Below are 16,966 nucleotides of genomic sequence, written 5' to 3'. Positions count from 1 at the left end.
CATACCTATCTTTTACCAGAACACTTTTAATGCAGAATAGAGTGCACCAATCGTTTTATCATGCCTGTAAACCGTGAAAAAGAGGTATTACATGCATAGGTGAATTTCTCCCCAAAATGACGATACTAACCCTGAATTTGCCATTGCCATAACCGGAAGTCGATGATAGGCACTTCCGATCGCCTCGAAAACATGACAAATGGACTCAGCATCAGCAAACTATCCCAAAACCACCTTAAGATCATAGAAATATGTCCATTATTAGCGGAGTTAATAATTCAGTCGCTTCTGGGGGGGCCCGAAATGGGGGGCCCCCCAGAGGGGGGTTGAGGGGTCGGAAAATTTGAACCCCATCATTTTCCAATAGCTTTACCCCAAATGAACCAGTTAAACCAATAAAATCAATGTTGGCATTCAAATCCCACGGAAATACACTTCATACCACACTATAATGAAAGTAGTCTCCGAGTTAACGATAAAATTAATATGCCGATGACCTCTATAAATTATTCAATTGTATTCTAAGATCAAAGACAATGACCAATGACAGGTGAGATCGAGACTCGGTTGTGATGGATAATCCATATGGTTGTGATGGATTATCCAGAATAATCACCTCCCCAGGTAACAGAGACAAAGAGGCAGGTCATGGGATAATTTAGTTTTACGACAAGAAAAAGAAGTTCTTTCCTTCAAAACATCCAACATATTCGTATTATATGTTGTCGTTGAACATGTGTTGCACACAGCAAACATTTTGAAATCTCCGAAGCTGCTTGCATAAAAATGACGCAGAGATCTGTACAGTATCTCTGGATGACGCAAAGATAGTGTTCGACTCGGCTCTTTGACTCGGTAAACATCGGAACTTCAGATTACATTCGTAGCTACTCGGAACCAGCCTTCGGGATTAAAACCCGTAACTGACGTGTGAAACAAAAATTCGCTGCCGGTTTGGGACAAAATTAGACAAACACAGACACTCTCTCTCTCTCATTCTCTCTCCCACCCCCCAACCCCCTCCCCCGGTTTTATGATTGTTTTATTGGTAAACGTTTGGCAGCGAGAGAAACATGCTGTGAATTACGTTTTGCTGGGGATCATATCTGAGTGAGGGGAGAGGGGGGGTGGGAGGGAGGGCTCGCGTGCGCTTATCTGTCAATGTGTATCTAGCAACCAGACTGTACCCGTGTGACGCTTCCGAGTACCGTGATGTGGAGGAGAACACTGCCGTCACGTTTTACTGTGACCAGTACAGTGGGGGTGTGGAGTGGAGCTACAAAGCACCGATGACTGCGAGCTTTACAAGCTACAGTACATGCGATGCAACCGTGTGCACACGATCAGTCGCGGATGTCTTTACCCCACCTACATCTCGACGGGTAACAGCAGTCTGACCAGCACACTGACCTCCAGGATGATTAAACAAGCTGGTGGGGAATACAAATGTGGTAGCAACAAATGCAAGTTACACATAATCGGTAAGTGTGTGTGTGTGTGTGTGTGTGAATGTGTGTGTGCATGAGTTTGTGTGTGTATGAGTGTGTATATGAGCCAATGTCAAAAGGTGCTGTCTGACAGCTTCGAAAATCAAAGTACATCCAAAGTAAAATGACTGGTGTTTTGAGTTGCTTAACACATTCAGTATATAGTTTCTAAAGGAGAAAAGGGAAAATCTTTCACAACGGCTGTGTTATTTGGCCGTTAAGTTGAGGCTTGACGAGTGTCTCTTGTGGCATGTAAGGACATAAACCTGATTTTTTCCATTTTTTTTCTAGAACTTTCATTTCTACTGAGCTTGCATATGAGTATTGGGGTGTAGATTAAATATAATCAAGTTAAAAGCGCATAAAAGAAAGAAATTAAAAATTTTGTGGAAAAAAAAGGAAATTTGCTAAAAAAAAGTGTCTAGTGTGACATTGTGACGACAAAGCTTAAATTAGCCAGAAATGGTACCAAACTTCAAATTATAGTGGTTATTTTCATTGTTTTTCCTTTTCACCGACAGTTTTTGTTCAAAACTGGTTCTTTTGTGTATCTAGTTGAACAACAACATTTTTTGGAAGCTTTTTTAAAGTTTGAGTTTTTGTGACGCAAAGAGTCACGCTAGACACGCAATTTTCAAACTTTAATAATTTCTTTAAAAAGCGGACAAATGGGACGAAAAACACACAGAACTATGTATTGGGGTTCATGCAATCATTTGGTTTAAATCCAACTGCCCAGAAAAAAGCTTATTAGCATTTTTTTCTAAAACTATCGAGAGTACTCAAACACCTTGTCAAAATACGTCCCTAAAAAGCACTAATTTGCGTAATGAATGAGGAGCAGAATTTTAACTGTTTATAGTTAGTCTTTGGTTTTTCTCTGCGATCATCTTTATTCATTAATCTCTCAGAAAAACCAAAAGTTCCATCTGAGTGTACATTCAGTAAATAGTTACAGAACTTATAAAATACCTAGCGTACCCACAGCACCTTTTGACATTGGCTCATATATGTGCGTGTGAATGTGTGCGTGCGTGTGTGTGTGTGTGTGTGTGTACCTCTGTGTGCCTCTGTGTGTGTGTGTGTGTGTGTGTGTGTGTGTGTGTGCGAGTGTATGTGCGTGTGTCACGTTTCAATATATCACAAAAGGTGATTATGAACGGTTAGTTACTACTAACTAACTAACCACACCACGATCCACTCTCGCAGTCATACAAATAAATAGAATCAACAAAAGTATAAGTTTCAGACGCCTGTTTATATATTAATACGCCACCTCCCTCGAGTCTTCACTCCAAAAGATGTTTTTACGTTCAAAACGTAAAACAAGTGGTCACTGAAAAAAAATGCCAGTTAAAGTATAGAAAATGATAACACGCTGATCCCGTGTATAGTTAGGAAAGTTACTGATCTGCCTAAAAGCGCTGGTTAATGCAGGTGTCACACACCCCACGTTGTCACCACTCGAGTGTAATCATTAATATAACAGATGACTTGGTGGTAAGAAGGGTGCAAAAGACATGAAGCACTTAGCTTTTTGCCACTGAGTGGGCGACCCGTAAATAGTCTATCTCCACAACTGCTCCGTTGAATGAAGTGCCGGCTGGCGTGGAAACGAAGCAGGGATTAGTGGAGATATCAGGCGCGTCACTCAGTCGCTAAAGGTCCTCCCCGTAGTCTACCAGAAATAGTAGAAATGTAGTTGGTAGGACGACGACAGCGACATCAAATCACCAAAACATCAGGTTAGCAGGTTACATCAGATGTTCCGGTTACAGCATACCGCGGACGTTCCGGTTACAGCATCCCGCAGATCAGCAGGTAAGACGATTCGTAGGAACCGATGAGTAACGTAGAAAGGCTGCAACAAAAAGCATCGGTGCACTAAACATTCCACGCTACCCCTCACACACCACCTTTAAACATGTCACCTTTACATATTTCATCGAGCACGTGGGCCTGCACAAACGAACTTTTAAAACAACAAATCAGCTATTTTTCTTCCTTCTCTCCATAACTGCAAAAACCATATACAGATTATTATTTTAGCGTCACAAAGAGCAAATTATGCGCAAACCTGGAAAGAACAACAGAGAGTATTTCATTCCACAAACACAGACTCGTCAACAGCGTTAAATAATGATTTATTACCTCAACAGCCTATGTAGGTAGCTCTCCTTTAAGCGAATCCGCTTCCTTTTGAATGGCTTCCGTTCGTCAACAAAAATACCGCCATCTCCTTCTTGCTGAATTACTTTATACGTGGGAAAAATCCCCCGCTCAGCCAAGAATAATAACCTGACAACCTATGTCGTCAGCACAGGTACAACATCGGCAAGTTTTCTCTCCGTTGTAGTTCCCTAAAGTCCTACTGTACTATGCAGAACGGCACGCTGACTTAAAATAATATATCACCACGTGTAGAAGACCATCTAACTTTAGGATGGAGGAAAACGATCCTTCTCTGTTGCTGTCCTGTGTTCGAGTGTTCTTTATGTCCTCCCCAAACAACCTTGAAGAAAACATCACGTGACTCCACGTGTCCCGTATCCAGTTCTGTCACAGTTGATTTCGCCAAGCAAGCAAAATCACGCACGTGGAACCCCTGTAAAACAAAATCCCCGTGCTCGGCTATGCTCGGTCAGCTAAAACCAGCCGTTGCCCAAACCACAGGCGCTTTCCGTCGCAATTCGAGAAAGGCACCCCACAGAGTGACACTTTCTCGATCCATGTCACTAAATCGTGACAGTGTGTGTGTGCGTGTGTGTGTGCGGGGGGGGGGGGTGACTAATTTTGTATGGGTGTGATTGTGAGTCTGCCTGTCTCTCTGTCTTCCTGCTAATGTATGTATATGTGTGGGTGTCATTATTGTCTCTCTATTTAAGCTGCGAACACACTTGAACATGGGATTTATTGTGAATGTATGTTCTTGCCTCTTTGGTCGAGTTACTTGACTTTCTTGTAATTTTACTGATGCTCACGTGTGCTCCAGTACCGGCATCAGTGTCCAAACCAACCAGTTTCATTACACGAACTGACCAAGGGTTTTCCTTACACTGCGAAACTAGGATTACGACGGTCTACTCATCTAAAGGGCAGTACTCGTGTATCTGGCAGGTAATGTAATCTTTAACTGCAACTATTTCTGTAACATTTATCATAATTGTTGTTTTCTTACTAGTCTTCTCTTGTTCATACGATTACAAGACACGAGAGTTTAATTCGATGATGTTCAATAAAGTAGGGAAATGTCATAGCTTTAAGTTAACATTCGATTAAAACGGAGTAACACAGATTCGTTGCAAGACTGACATCGGAGATGGATCTAGTTGACTGAACCAACATATATGTCGAGTGGCACAGTCAAAAGTGATCGTCTCGCGATTGTTAAGGTGAGCTGCTACCATTCAAAAACGCAGACATTGCTTTGTCATGATTTGGGATTAATCGCTTAGTAGTGTATCCGATGTATTAGCTAGAATCGGTGATCTTTCTGGTCCAAATTGGCGATTTGTTATCATTCATGGCACCCACATGTTATATACTGTGAAGAACGGTATCTCTGCTATCTTAAACACGCATTAAAAATGCTTATAGTGGCAGCCTTCATAGTGGAATGTGTTCCGAAAGGAGGTCACTCTTTGCAAACATGCAAGACATAGAAATAGGGGGTTAATTATTAAAAGACACCTAATCGTACATGAATTGTTAATAAAAGCGCATCGACTATTGAAAGTCTGAAGGACAAGTTTTCACGGAATCTTTACTATGTTTTTAAAGCGACCCTTCAGTGAAACAAATCCAATACATTTCGGGATTGCGGCTAAAGCTTGGTTCTCCGAATATAATGTTGTTTAAATTGCAACAATTTGAGACATTATTTGTGTTCTTGAAGTTATGGTCAACGTGCTGCTTGTGCTGTGAATTAGTTGTTCATGATGGCGGTTCCAGTGCTATTTTGTGCTGTGTTTGTGTTCATCGTTAATAATTCCGACTGTACAACTTATGGCTAAGACAAAAAAGGCAAAGACGTACCAAACAAGGTATTTCTTTTTCTTTTAAGTCAGTATTTAAATACATATACATACTACTCAAAACTTGGATTCGAGTTTAGGCAAATAAACGTGCACAAACCGGTGTGCATGTGTGTGCATCAGTGATTAAAAACAGCGTAGCATAGGGCCCGATATTTAGACGAGACAAGTATAATGCCGACGAGTCGAAGACAAGTCGCATTATGTTCGAGTCTAAATATCGGACCCTATTGCTACGCTGAAAACACAATAGCGTTTTATAGAAACCGGAACCATTGGCAAAAATGGCCGACTTCCGTAGCATTATGCTTTGATGATCGGAAAAGGGATGTGTAAGACCATCCAATCACAGCCCCCGAATTCCCCCACGTGTCCATAGCTATTCTGATAGACACGTGGGGGAATTCGGGGGCTGTGATTGGATGGTCTCACACGTCCCTATTGCGATCATCAAAGGATAACGCTACGGAAGTTGGTCATTTTTCTCAATATCCAAGAGCATATTGTCAATAACAAATCCGCATGGTTCCGGTTTCTTCCACGTGTATAAAGTACACGCATATCTCGCCAGGTTTGTTTCTGTGACTAGTCGACAGACGATGCCATTTGCTTTGTGTGTGTTTTTGTTGTTGCTTACTGCACATGACATACATTACGTGTAAAATCCAGTTCTTTAACAGGCAACACACCTTGCCAATTTCCAGAAGCTGCAAACTGAAGCGACCTATCTCTGATTCTAGCAGACGATCTCTCCAATGTTTAACACAAAATCAGCAAACTCTCCTGTCACATAGAACGTCCATTGTATAGTGCAATGTTGAAATGAAGTTACCGGTCTGAAACATTTAGTCGTTTCTTCTGAGACAATCCTTGTTCTCTTATCATCTACATATTTACCGCAGTCTTCACCACGCGAATTTCCAACAGAAGTCAGACTTTCGAACATACAATCTACGTAGGCAAGCATGATAAGTCATGACGTCATATGATTCCTAGCATATTGACGTAATGCTAAACATCCGGTTATCTCGAGTTTTCTCCGTAATACATGTCCGTGGGTTTTTCAATGTTCGGTTATTTCCGTGGCTTCATGCGGAAAGGGAACTGTCGTCTGCAATCAACGACATGGACCATTCTGGTACTTGTTGCTGACAAAAACATGATTTTAACACAGAATTTAATGTCAGAATAGCTATATAAACGCTATTGTGTTTTCATCGTAGCAATAGGGTCCGATATTTAGACTCGAACAAGTATAATGCGACTCGTATTATACTTGTCTCGTCTAAATATCGGGCCCTATTGCTACGCTGAAAACACAATAGCTGTTAATAATTGTATTATATTTAATCCAAGAACAAGAATTGTAGGTTAATGGAATGTTTAACTATTCAAAAAACAAAATGTTGTTTTCTTCCTTAATGAGCAGTTTCAGTCGCATGATATTCTTATTTGACTTTATACGGTATCGTTATATATCGTTAATAAGGTTCATTGCTAACATGTGTTTACAATAATAGGTCACTGCTATCTCTGGTGAAGGTGTTAGCCATTCAGCTACTGAACAGCTACTGTAACTAATTGATGGTATTGATTTTTTTTTTACAAATCATTATGTTTTCAGATCAACATAGATTTGAAACGTGCTGCTAAATCAGTTGAATTGAATATCAGCTTTTCAGCTTTTGCCGGTATAAGGAGAATATATATTATTTATTTTATTTATCAATATCAGGTTTGCACGAGGTTGGACTAAAAATGCATGGTCAATTCATTTTCTTTCAGTACTTAAACAGTCACACCTTTCAATGGAACGTAACCCATAACAGCCCACTGTCCCTTTTTTGGGACGCTGAATGCAATCCACTGCTGGCATTAACACTGATGTGATAGCTCAGATTTGTGTTCTTAATTGAACTAGGGAGGCCCTTGTTAAAGACAAACTTTACTCAGACGCCAGCATGTGGTCTGCTTCCATCTTTATTCAGCTAAAGTTCTCCTCTCCTTTCATACCAATCAAGGATAGGCCATTTACCGATAACGGTCAAAGGGAGCTAATCTACAACTGCCACATCTCTCTTTTCATAATGGAATTGAAACAGTTAAACAAATAAAGAATAATAAAAATGTAACATGATACTTGCTAGAACCTGCACTTAACAATTTCAAATTAAAATGTTAACCCACTGCTTTCCTTCATTAAAATAATTAAAAAAATTGCATTTTAAACATGAAAAGAAAACATTTCTTGCAAGTTAAACATAAGTAAACACTTCTTTAGCTTGTAATACTAAATTCAAAATAAAGTTATCGAAAAACAAAGTTTCATTCATCCAGTTTAACTTTCACTTCGTGAAATTGTTTGGTGTGAATGAAAATGTTTGTATGTCTGTATGTGTAAGTAAATACAATGTTTTGTTTGTATAAGGAAGAAAAGTCCAATTGCCTTGAACATTATTTTAAACGCGAGCGTTTTTAGTTCACGTTGTTGTTTCTTCATGCCACTTAATCCTCTTTATACCGTGTTGGTATATAGCCTGACTTCACGACCTGAACGAGTGACTGTTACAGATTGTTATTACGATTTTACAGGCTGATTTGACTGGTCTTTTTGGATAGGAACTTGGTCAGTATCTTTGACACTTTCATGCTGGGAATGCTCGGTATCAGGTTGCACACTTGTCTCAGGGGCGCGCTTCAGCATGACACTGTTTCTGCGAAATGTGGCACCCTCTGGAGTGCAAACCACATAGGAACCACAGGTTGGCGCTGCTGCTACAACGGTGGCTGGTCTCCACGTGCTGTCAGGTCTGGTCTGCATACGGACGTTGTCCCCGGGGTGCAAGGTTGGGCGTGGCTGAGGACTCGCTGACTTGTTATAATCGCTTACTTGTCGTTCACGTGTTTTGGCTTTGGCACGCTGAACAACAGTCTGATCTGGTACACAGGGAGTGAGGTGAGCGTCAGTTACTGGAAGTGCTGTTCTCAGTCTGCGGTTCAGCAGGAGCTGTGCGGGTGAAATACTGCCTGGAAATGGGCGTGTTTCTGTACTGAAGCAGTGCTATGTAGGGGTCTTGTCCACTGGCCTGCGCTCTCTTGAGCATGTCCTTCATTGTCTGAAAACTTCTCTCGGCCAACCCGTTTGCTTGCGGGTATCTTGGGATACACGTTGTATGCTAGAAACCCCATGTTTCTGCAAATTTGGCAAATGCAGAACAACTTCTTCTCCTTCTTCGTCAGCGTTCTAGAAATTCTGGTGACGTGTGAGCTCGTTTGCCCATTCGGGTTCCCCAAACTATACTCTCAGAGCATAGTCAGCTTCACTCCGCTTTCGTTGTGTAGGTATGCTTGGTATTTTCGTGTTTCCATAACCCACCGAATTCCGACATGGATTACAGGATATTTTCTGTGCGCACTTGGTCTTGTGCTTGCGTATACACACGAAGGGGGTTAAGTCACTAGCAGGTCTGCACATAAGTTGACCTGAGAGATCGGAAAAAGCTCCACTCTTCACCCACCAGGCGGCAGTGACCGGGATTCGAACTCACGATCTCCCGATTAGGAGGCCGACGTCTTACCACTGCGCCACTTCGCCCGTCGCAGAACAACTATACTGAGGTCCATTGTCACTAATTAACTGCTTCGGAATCCCATACCGTGCAAAATGAGATTTTAGTTGTGTGATGATGTCTGGTCCTGTTGTGCCTTGTAGAAGTCCAACCTCAAAATACTTGCTGTAGTAGTAGTAGTCAACAAGTATCAACAATTGTTTTCCGTTGAAGTCAAGGATATCAGTTCCCAGTTTCTCCCACAGCAAGGACGGTTCTTCATGGGGTATCAGTGGTTCTTTCTGTTGAGCATTTTGAAACTCGCCACAAACTGAACAATTAGCAACAGTCTGCTTTATCTGACTTGACATGCCTGGCCATAAAATCACTTCTTTGGCTGCGGCCAAACTTTTGTCTCTCCCAAGATGACCTTCATGTACTCGCATCAGCATTTCTTTTCAAAGTGCATTTGGGACGATCATTTGATCTACTTTGAAGAGTAGTCCATCTGCCTCAGACAGCTCATCCCGGAATCCCAGATATGCCCGAATGTCTTATGGTATCTCTTTCTTGTGCGGAAATTCCTCCCTGATGAATTTGCGTAAATTCTGCATGGACTGGTCATTGGCTGTTGCTTCTTTGAAAATCTTCAGGTTTTCATCAGAGACTGGCAAACTGCTCACAATGAGGTGGACTTGGGCCTCCCAATCATCACTTGCTGGTGCATGCTTTGATTAGGAGTGGTGCTTGCGACAAAGTATCAGAGATATACATTTCTCTACCCACTTTGTAAAGAAGAGTAATGTTGTACTTCATTGTCCTCAAAAGCGTTCTTTGAAGTAGTGGTGGAGCTGCTGAGAGAGGCTTTTGAATGATGGACTCCAGTGGTTTGTGGTCAGTCTCTACAGTCACAGCACGTCCATAGACGTTGTAGTGAAAGTGCTCGACTCCAAAAACAACAGCCAACAGTTCCTTCTCGATTTGAGCGTTACGCTTTTCACAATCAGTCAATGAACGAGAAGCAAATGCGATGGGCTTGTCGTCCTGAAGAAGGACAGCACCAAGGCCTTCTTGTGATACGTCCACTGACAGAAAGACAGGTTTGCTGGGATCGTAGAAAACCAGTATAGGAGCAGCAGTCACGAAATTCTTGAGCTGCTCAACTGCGTCTTGGTGCTGTTTGAGCCAATCCCATTCATGGTCTTGTTTCATAAGATCACGAAGCGGAGCAGAAACAGAGGAGAGGTTGGGCACAAACTTGCCAAGGTAGTTAACCATACCAAAAAATCGTTCTAGGTCTTTGCGACATGACGGCATTGGAATTTGCTGTTTGGCTACAATCTTTGAGTCGTCAGGTTTGAGTCCTTTTTTCTGTGATGGTGTGACCAACACAGTTCACCTTATTCACTCTGAGTGTGCATTTCAACAGTTTCAGTTTCACACGTCAACTTGTCTGGCTCTTTCCAGAACCGCCTTCAACCGTGAGTCATGCTCCTCCGTCGTCTTGCCAGCAATCAGTATCTCATCCATGTATGTTTCAACACCAGGAATGTTCTTAAAATCTTGATGAAAACGTTTAGCGAAAACCTCTGTTGAGGAATTCAGCCCGAAAGAGTTTGTACTATATAAATGATAGATACCTTTCCAGTAGCTTCCCTTGTAGTCTCACTACAGAAATGCCAAACACTGAGATAGGTATTTGTCTTATGAGCGTGACGATATCGTCATCGCACAACGCTGTGACGTGTCTCAGATCCCTATAGCTATCACCTGTCTTCAACTCGACAGCAGCTTGATCACAACTAACAACGGCAACTTTTGTGTGTTACTTTGTTGTTTTCTTCTTGTGATTTGCATTTCGTATTTGGAGGTGACCGCGTGAGATATGTGTTGTGTTTTTCGAGAGCAAGCATAATTATAGCAATCCGTAAACTTGACGCTGCGAACTGTTTAGACGTAATTAAACACAGTCTGATTCTCTCGGACATCGACATATAAAAGTGATCTTCCATGCTTTTAAATGCTTGATTTTATGTGAGACAAACGCGAGGTTGTTTACATGATGAGCGCAACAGTTTGTTACAAAACGTCTCACAAGTTTGATGTTTACAAATCTAAAACCTGTCAGTTCGTCTTCAGTGTCAAATTCACAATCTGGTGTAGTGGAATACTCCTTTTAAGACCTGCAAAACCCCGAGAAAATCAGGTCATAGAATGGGGGTAAACTTTCAGAGGTTATAAACAGAGTATCTGAAAAACCAGGGTCTTGAAAATGCCTTATGGGGGGTCTTAAAAGGGAGGGAGTCTTATATGGGGTAAGGTGGTTCAGGGAGGGGAGGAGGGTTAACAAAGGCGAGTCGTGTAAGCATTTGCTTTTCTTGTTGTTTTAACATTTCAACACACTCTTATGATGGGTACAAACAAATGTTGGTCAGCGCTGACATTCATGGCTAACCTTTGCTTCTTACAGAGCAGGTTTTTGTTTTTCTTGAAAGCCATTGCGTACTTTAAACCTTAATGCTGCATTAAACTTGATTATCATGTGTAAAGGTTGGAGGGTTGTGACAAATTTCGCTTTCTATACAACTCTTTATTTGCATGTCGCGTACAAGCATAATTTACCTCTCATGAATATTCACGAAGTGTGTGTGTGTATTTTTACATTTAGTCAAATTTTAACATAGAGGGGGAATCGAGACGAGGGTTGTGGTATATATATATATATATATATATATATATATATATATATGTGTGTGTGTGTGTGTGTGTGTGTGTGTGTGTGTGTGTGTGTGTGTGTGTGTGTGTGTGTGTGTGTGTGTATCTTTGTTTCTTTGTGTGTGTGTGTGTGTGTGTGTGTGTGTGTGACTGTGTGTGTGTATGTGTGTGTGTGTGTGTGTGCGCGCGCGTGTGTGTGTGTGTGTCGGTGCGTGCGTGCGTGGGTGTACAGCGATTAAAAAAAAACCCTGCTGGACCGATCTTAATGAAATTTTACATGAGAGTTTCTGGGTATGATGTCCCCAGCCATTTTTTTTCATGTTGCGATAAATGTCTTTGGTGACGTCATATCAGGCTTTTTTGTGAAAGTTGAGCAGCACTGTCACGCCTTCATTTGTCAATCAAATTGATTGACATTTCGGTCCAGTAATTTTCGACAAAGTCCGGACTTTGGGATTAAATTTCAGCTTGGCAGCTTAACAATTAGTTCATTAGTTTGCTAATTACATTTGTCATTAAAATCGAGTTTTCACTAACATATTTAAAAATGATTGAATCGTATTCCTCAGTTTCTCCTGAATTAAAAAAATATATATACATATGTTATGTTTACTCTAAAAATGAGGTCGTAATTACAGAAAATAGGTTAAGTAAGTACAGCGTTCGCAGGCAGCGGAGACGAGCGTGACCCGTCTCGGTCTTTGGGGGTGGTTAGTCGAGACTATTTAAATATAGTCTTGGCGATGACTGTTTTTGTGTGTTAATCTGTTACTTTGATGCCGACAGCTTGACTAAATGTTTTAATATCGCTTCACGCGACTTGTTTCCTGGTGTGCAAGCATAACACGAGGACATTTTGAAAGCCAGCATCAAGCAGTTACTGAAATATGGCGATTTTTTGTTGCAATACCTCCTAAAGCAACAGCATCAACACCGGAAAAGGGTACACCTTCATCATGCCTTAGTATCATTGCTATACAGAATAAGTAGGCAAAACATTAATTGTTCTCTCGCCAAAATGCCAAACATGTTCTCTTTTAAGTTGTTCGGATTTGTGTTCATACAACCTGTGTCCCTTTCACAATGAACTCATGATGAACTCATGATGGGTGCGTCCAAAATAAAGACCACTGTAGCAAAACCGAGGAACGCAGGTGTGTGTGTTACATTCAGTCAATACTTGACCAAATGATTACACGAGGGCATAGGGTGAGGTTTGTCTCGCTATATATGTGTGTGCGTCTGTTTGTGAAGAGCATTTCTCAAAAAACTACCGAGCAGTTTTTTGTATGAAAATCGGTACATACATTTTGTGTGTGTGTGTACCAACGTGTGTGTGCCTACGTGTGTGTGTGTGAGTTGTGGTTGTGCCTTCAGGCGGGCGGGCCGGCGTGTGCATGTGTGTCCGTGTGTGTTTGAGCGTGCGTGCATGAGTGTTTGTGTGTGTCTTTGTGTCTGTGTCCGTTGTTTTAAATGTGAGAAATATAACTTTGGAGAAATAGTGACAGACAAACTGTTTGGGACAGCGATCATCAAAGTGACAGTTGGCGTCCATTTTAGCACTGCGTAGCGCTCCTGCACATCGCGACTTTGTTCGTTTATCTGTCTTTTCGTTTATCTGTATGTATGGATGTGCGTGTCTGTGTGTGTGTATGCATATATGTGTGTGTGTATTTGTGTGCATGTGTGTGTAAATATGTGTTGAGGGAGGGGGGACGTATGCGTTTGGCTTCATAGTATTTTCATACGAATCACTATCGCTAATCGATCGATGTAAAAAATAAAATAAAATAAAAAAACGCACTTTTTTGTTTCTAGTTATAGATTGATCGTGTAGACCAGACGTTTGGGCACAAATAGCACTTGTTTTTTTAAAGAAATCATCACGTCGATTCCGTGCGAATTAGCTTTTGCCGAACAACCCTTTTTAACACTGTCAAAGTGATCTTTGCTCATTAATTTAGTCATAAATGCTTTGGTGAATAATTCTAATTAAATGGTGCTGTTGAGAAATGAATTTCCTCCAAACATGTATTTTTGTGTAATTTTGTTTGCATTTTTACGATTTTCTCAGCATGTTGAAGAGACACGTGTGCCTGCAATCACGACTCGCTTGACCCCTACCCTGTTTAACACAATTTATGAACAAGTAAACGACAAAAACGATTAAATACTATGCATTTGTCGTACAGCCAGTAAGTTATCCTCTACGAATCTGTTTTTCTTTTTGATTTATCTTATCTGGTTCACATTTTACGACAATTTGAAAATGACGAAAAATCACTCGCAACAGCGGGCGCGAATGAGTTGCGTTTCTTTCGCCGGGGACTGTACACTACATTGGGGTGTGCACGTTAAAGATCCCACGATTGACAAAAGGGTCTTTCCTGGCAAACATGTATAGGCATAGATACAAAATGTCCACCAAATACCCGTGCGACTTGGAATAATAGGCCGTAAAAAGTAAATATTCGCCGTACTGGCTTGAGATGTTAATGCGTGATATATTGTGTAAAATATTCCATCTCACACGGCAGAAATTAATATGTAAAGCGCTTAGAAAAAGTCAAGCGCTATATAAATCTCCCATACAAATAAATGTGAACGTGGTTGTGTACATTGCGGTTTGGTGTGTGTGTGTGTGTGTGTGTGTGTGTGTGTGTGTGTGTGTGTGTGTGTGTGTGTGTATGTGTCTGTGTGTGTGTGTTCGGTGGGTGAGAGGAAAGCGTACGTATGTCAGTGCATTATATTGACTGAATAGTTAATCACGCTTCAGCGTTCTTGTTTGTTTAAGTCCTAACACAAAAGATAGGTAAGGGAATGCAACTTATATTTGCTCCACCTTCGTTCCGATGCAAAGTTAAAGCAGAGACGGTGGAAACAGCATGTACTTAGAAAATGACATGAGCTGTTATATCCCGTAAATCATTCAATCAATCATTTCAGACTGGACAGATTAAAGTGAACAGCACGCTGAACCTCCAGCCACCCCCAGATGACACCAACAACACTTCAGAAAGGATGGGAACATGCAACGTCACGCTGCGATTGTCTAACATCACTGATGACATATGTAACGTGACTGTCTTGCCTGGAAACACATTTGCTTCCAGTGACATTGGTGAGCCTGCTCTATTGTTAAAGTTAAAAGTGCATTATCAAACATGATTTGTGAGTAAGCAACTCAATTCTTCTGCTTTTAAACACAACATAAACAGCTATATGGGCACCTGGAAAAAACTTTTAGTACACACAAAACGTGTTGGTTTGTGTATGTGTGTCTGGGTGTGTGTGTGTGTGTGTGTGTGTGTGTTTGTGTGTGTGAGTGTGTGTGTGTGTATGTTTGTGTGTGTGTGTGTGTGTGTGTGTGTATGTGTGTGTGTGTGTGTGCGTTAGCGCAGCGTGCATTTATTTAATCGAGCGAGTGCAGTTTACAGCAAATGGTTCTGTGATACTCTACACGTAATGTGATTGGTCTGCTGTGAAACTGAAACTCTTGTGATATGAGCTGGTAAATACAGTGCAATATTATATTTGATTGTTAAAGGTATAAAGACGTATGGCCTTATTTAGAATTTAAATGTAATTGTATGATGTAATTAAATGATAACACTGGATATGTTAAGATGATAGGGCTTGTGGCAATATAATTGGTGTGCTTGTTTTGTGGACCTATGTGCTTTATTTGTTGTATTCTTATCAGTAAATGTCCTAATAATTCTTAAGTTATAAGTTATTCAAGGCAGACAAAATATGTCAAAGAAAATATTGCTTTTAATGCAATATGTTAAAGGACAAATAAGGTGATCTTATTGTTGTTGTTGTTGTTGTTGTCGTTACCAGCAGTGTTTTGGTCAAAAACATGTGTAAATGAAGATCTACCTTTCTTCCAATCAAAAAGGGTTTCTTGGATTTGACCAATCCTTGTTTAGTTTTATCTGAGAGGGTATACCCTTTGTGTTTAAATCCGCCATGCAGTTAGGCTGATCTAATGTGTGGAATAGACTGACTGCAAGTTTAGAAAACGGCAATAAATCCTTGTTTAAAATGGTGTTTTTGACAAATACCTGTATCTGTATCTGTTCCAGTACTTCCGAATAGACGTTGTTACAGGCTTCCGTTAAAATTGTGCAAACGTTCGTAACGCTCTAGCAACAACTGTGACATGTATGACACGTTAACACCCATTACAACATCAATTCCCCGATTCTGTTTGCTCTAAATAATGGAACATATCAGTCGAGGCTTTTACTATGGTGTGGAGTGGGGAGGGGGGGGGCTATACATGTATTATATATTCTCAGATTATCATTATCATATGGTGTTTATGTAAATTGCGTTTTTTTTTAACTTTCCTTTTTTGTGCCAGTGCGCCCCTCTCAGCCAGACATCAAGTGTACGAAGTGCAAGGTGCCAGAGAACAGCACTGTCACCTGCACGTGTAGCACTGACAACTTGGGGCAGCCTGGGGGACGACTGGTATGGTACACGGGAACCAACGGCGTCTTTGACAGAGAAATCGTGCGTGGAAACTTTGAAGCCAACAGACTTACCATGACGTGGCCGCTGAACCGAAGTGACCATAACGTCACGATGTTCCGATGTGTCAATGAGTGGTTAGAAAATGTTACCGCCTTGACCGACTTCACCGCCATCGTGACCTGGGATGACAACTGTAAGCACACCAGACAATTGGTTGTAATGTAATAACACAGAAAGAGACTTTTTTTTGGTCAGCAATATGTATAAAGTGTGGTTTACTGTAGTGTAGTGTAGTGTAGTGTATTGTAGTGTAGTGTAGTGTAAAGACGCTTTTCTCTAAAAATCAGCTGAGAAGGTAACGACTTCGATGTAGGAACTTTATACTTATATCATTCCATTATTCAAATGCAAAATGTGCATTTATGTGACGCCTGTACAAACATTGTGTTGTACACTGAACCGGTACAGTTTATAGATTAAATTCAAAGACAAACACAAATATCATTAACTATCAGCTCTCTTCATTTTCTTGCTTCAACGGAGTTAACAATAACTGAACTATCAAAGTGGCACAAGTACTTACTGGTGGTGAATAAACATGCACAACAGATTACATCGCAGAACAGACCTGAATAGTCTGTTTTATTGTTCAACAGGTTTTTTTTTTATAACACAATACAATAGCCGGTAAAAACAAACA

The 16,966-nt window shown here is 40.9% G+C and overlaps 1 protein-coding gene and 1 long non-coding RNA gene across 2 annotated transcripts in view; both read left to right on the top strand.

Annotated features, from left to right (window-relative positions):
• The first annotated feature begins 1,200 nt into the window (after positions 1-1,200).
• Positions 1,201-14,897, top strand: LOC138956742 (uncharacterized). The gene is made up of 3 exons (XR_011452780.1): positions 1,201-1,481; positions 4,480-4,604; positions 14,731-14,897. It is a non-coding gene; the product is annotated as an uncharacterized lncRNA (long non-coding RNA).
• Positions 14,898-14,948: 51 nt separating this feature from the next.
• Positions 14,949-16,966, top strand: part of LOC138956741 (uncharacterized) — a 5,525-nt gene continuing 3,507 nt past the window's right edge. The window contains exons 1-2 of the mRNA XM_070328016.1: positions 14,949-14,955; positions 16,154-16,459. Of these exons, the coding sequence (XP_070184117.1) occupies positions 14,949-14,955; positions 16,154-16,459 (313 nt within the window). The remainder of the gene's footprint in view (positions 14,956-16,153; positions 16,460-16,966) is intronic.

Source organism: Littorina saxatilis, unplaced genomic scaffold, assembly GCF_037325665.1.
Source record: "Littorina saxatilis isolate snail1 unplaced genomic scaffold, US_GU_Lsax_2.0 scaffold_800, whole genome shotgun sequence".
Taxonomy (NCBI): domain Eukaryota; kingdom Metazoa; phylum Mollusca; class Gastropoda; order Littorinimorpha; family Littorinidae; genus Littorina; species Littorina saxatilis.
Note: the sequence above shows the minus strand (reverse complement) of the source record. Positions and strands in the feature narration are given on the sequence as shown.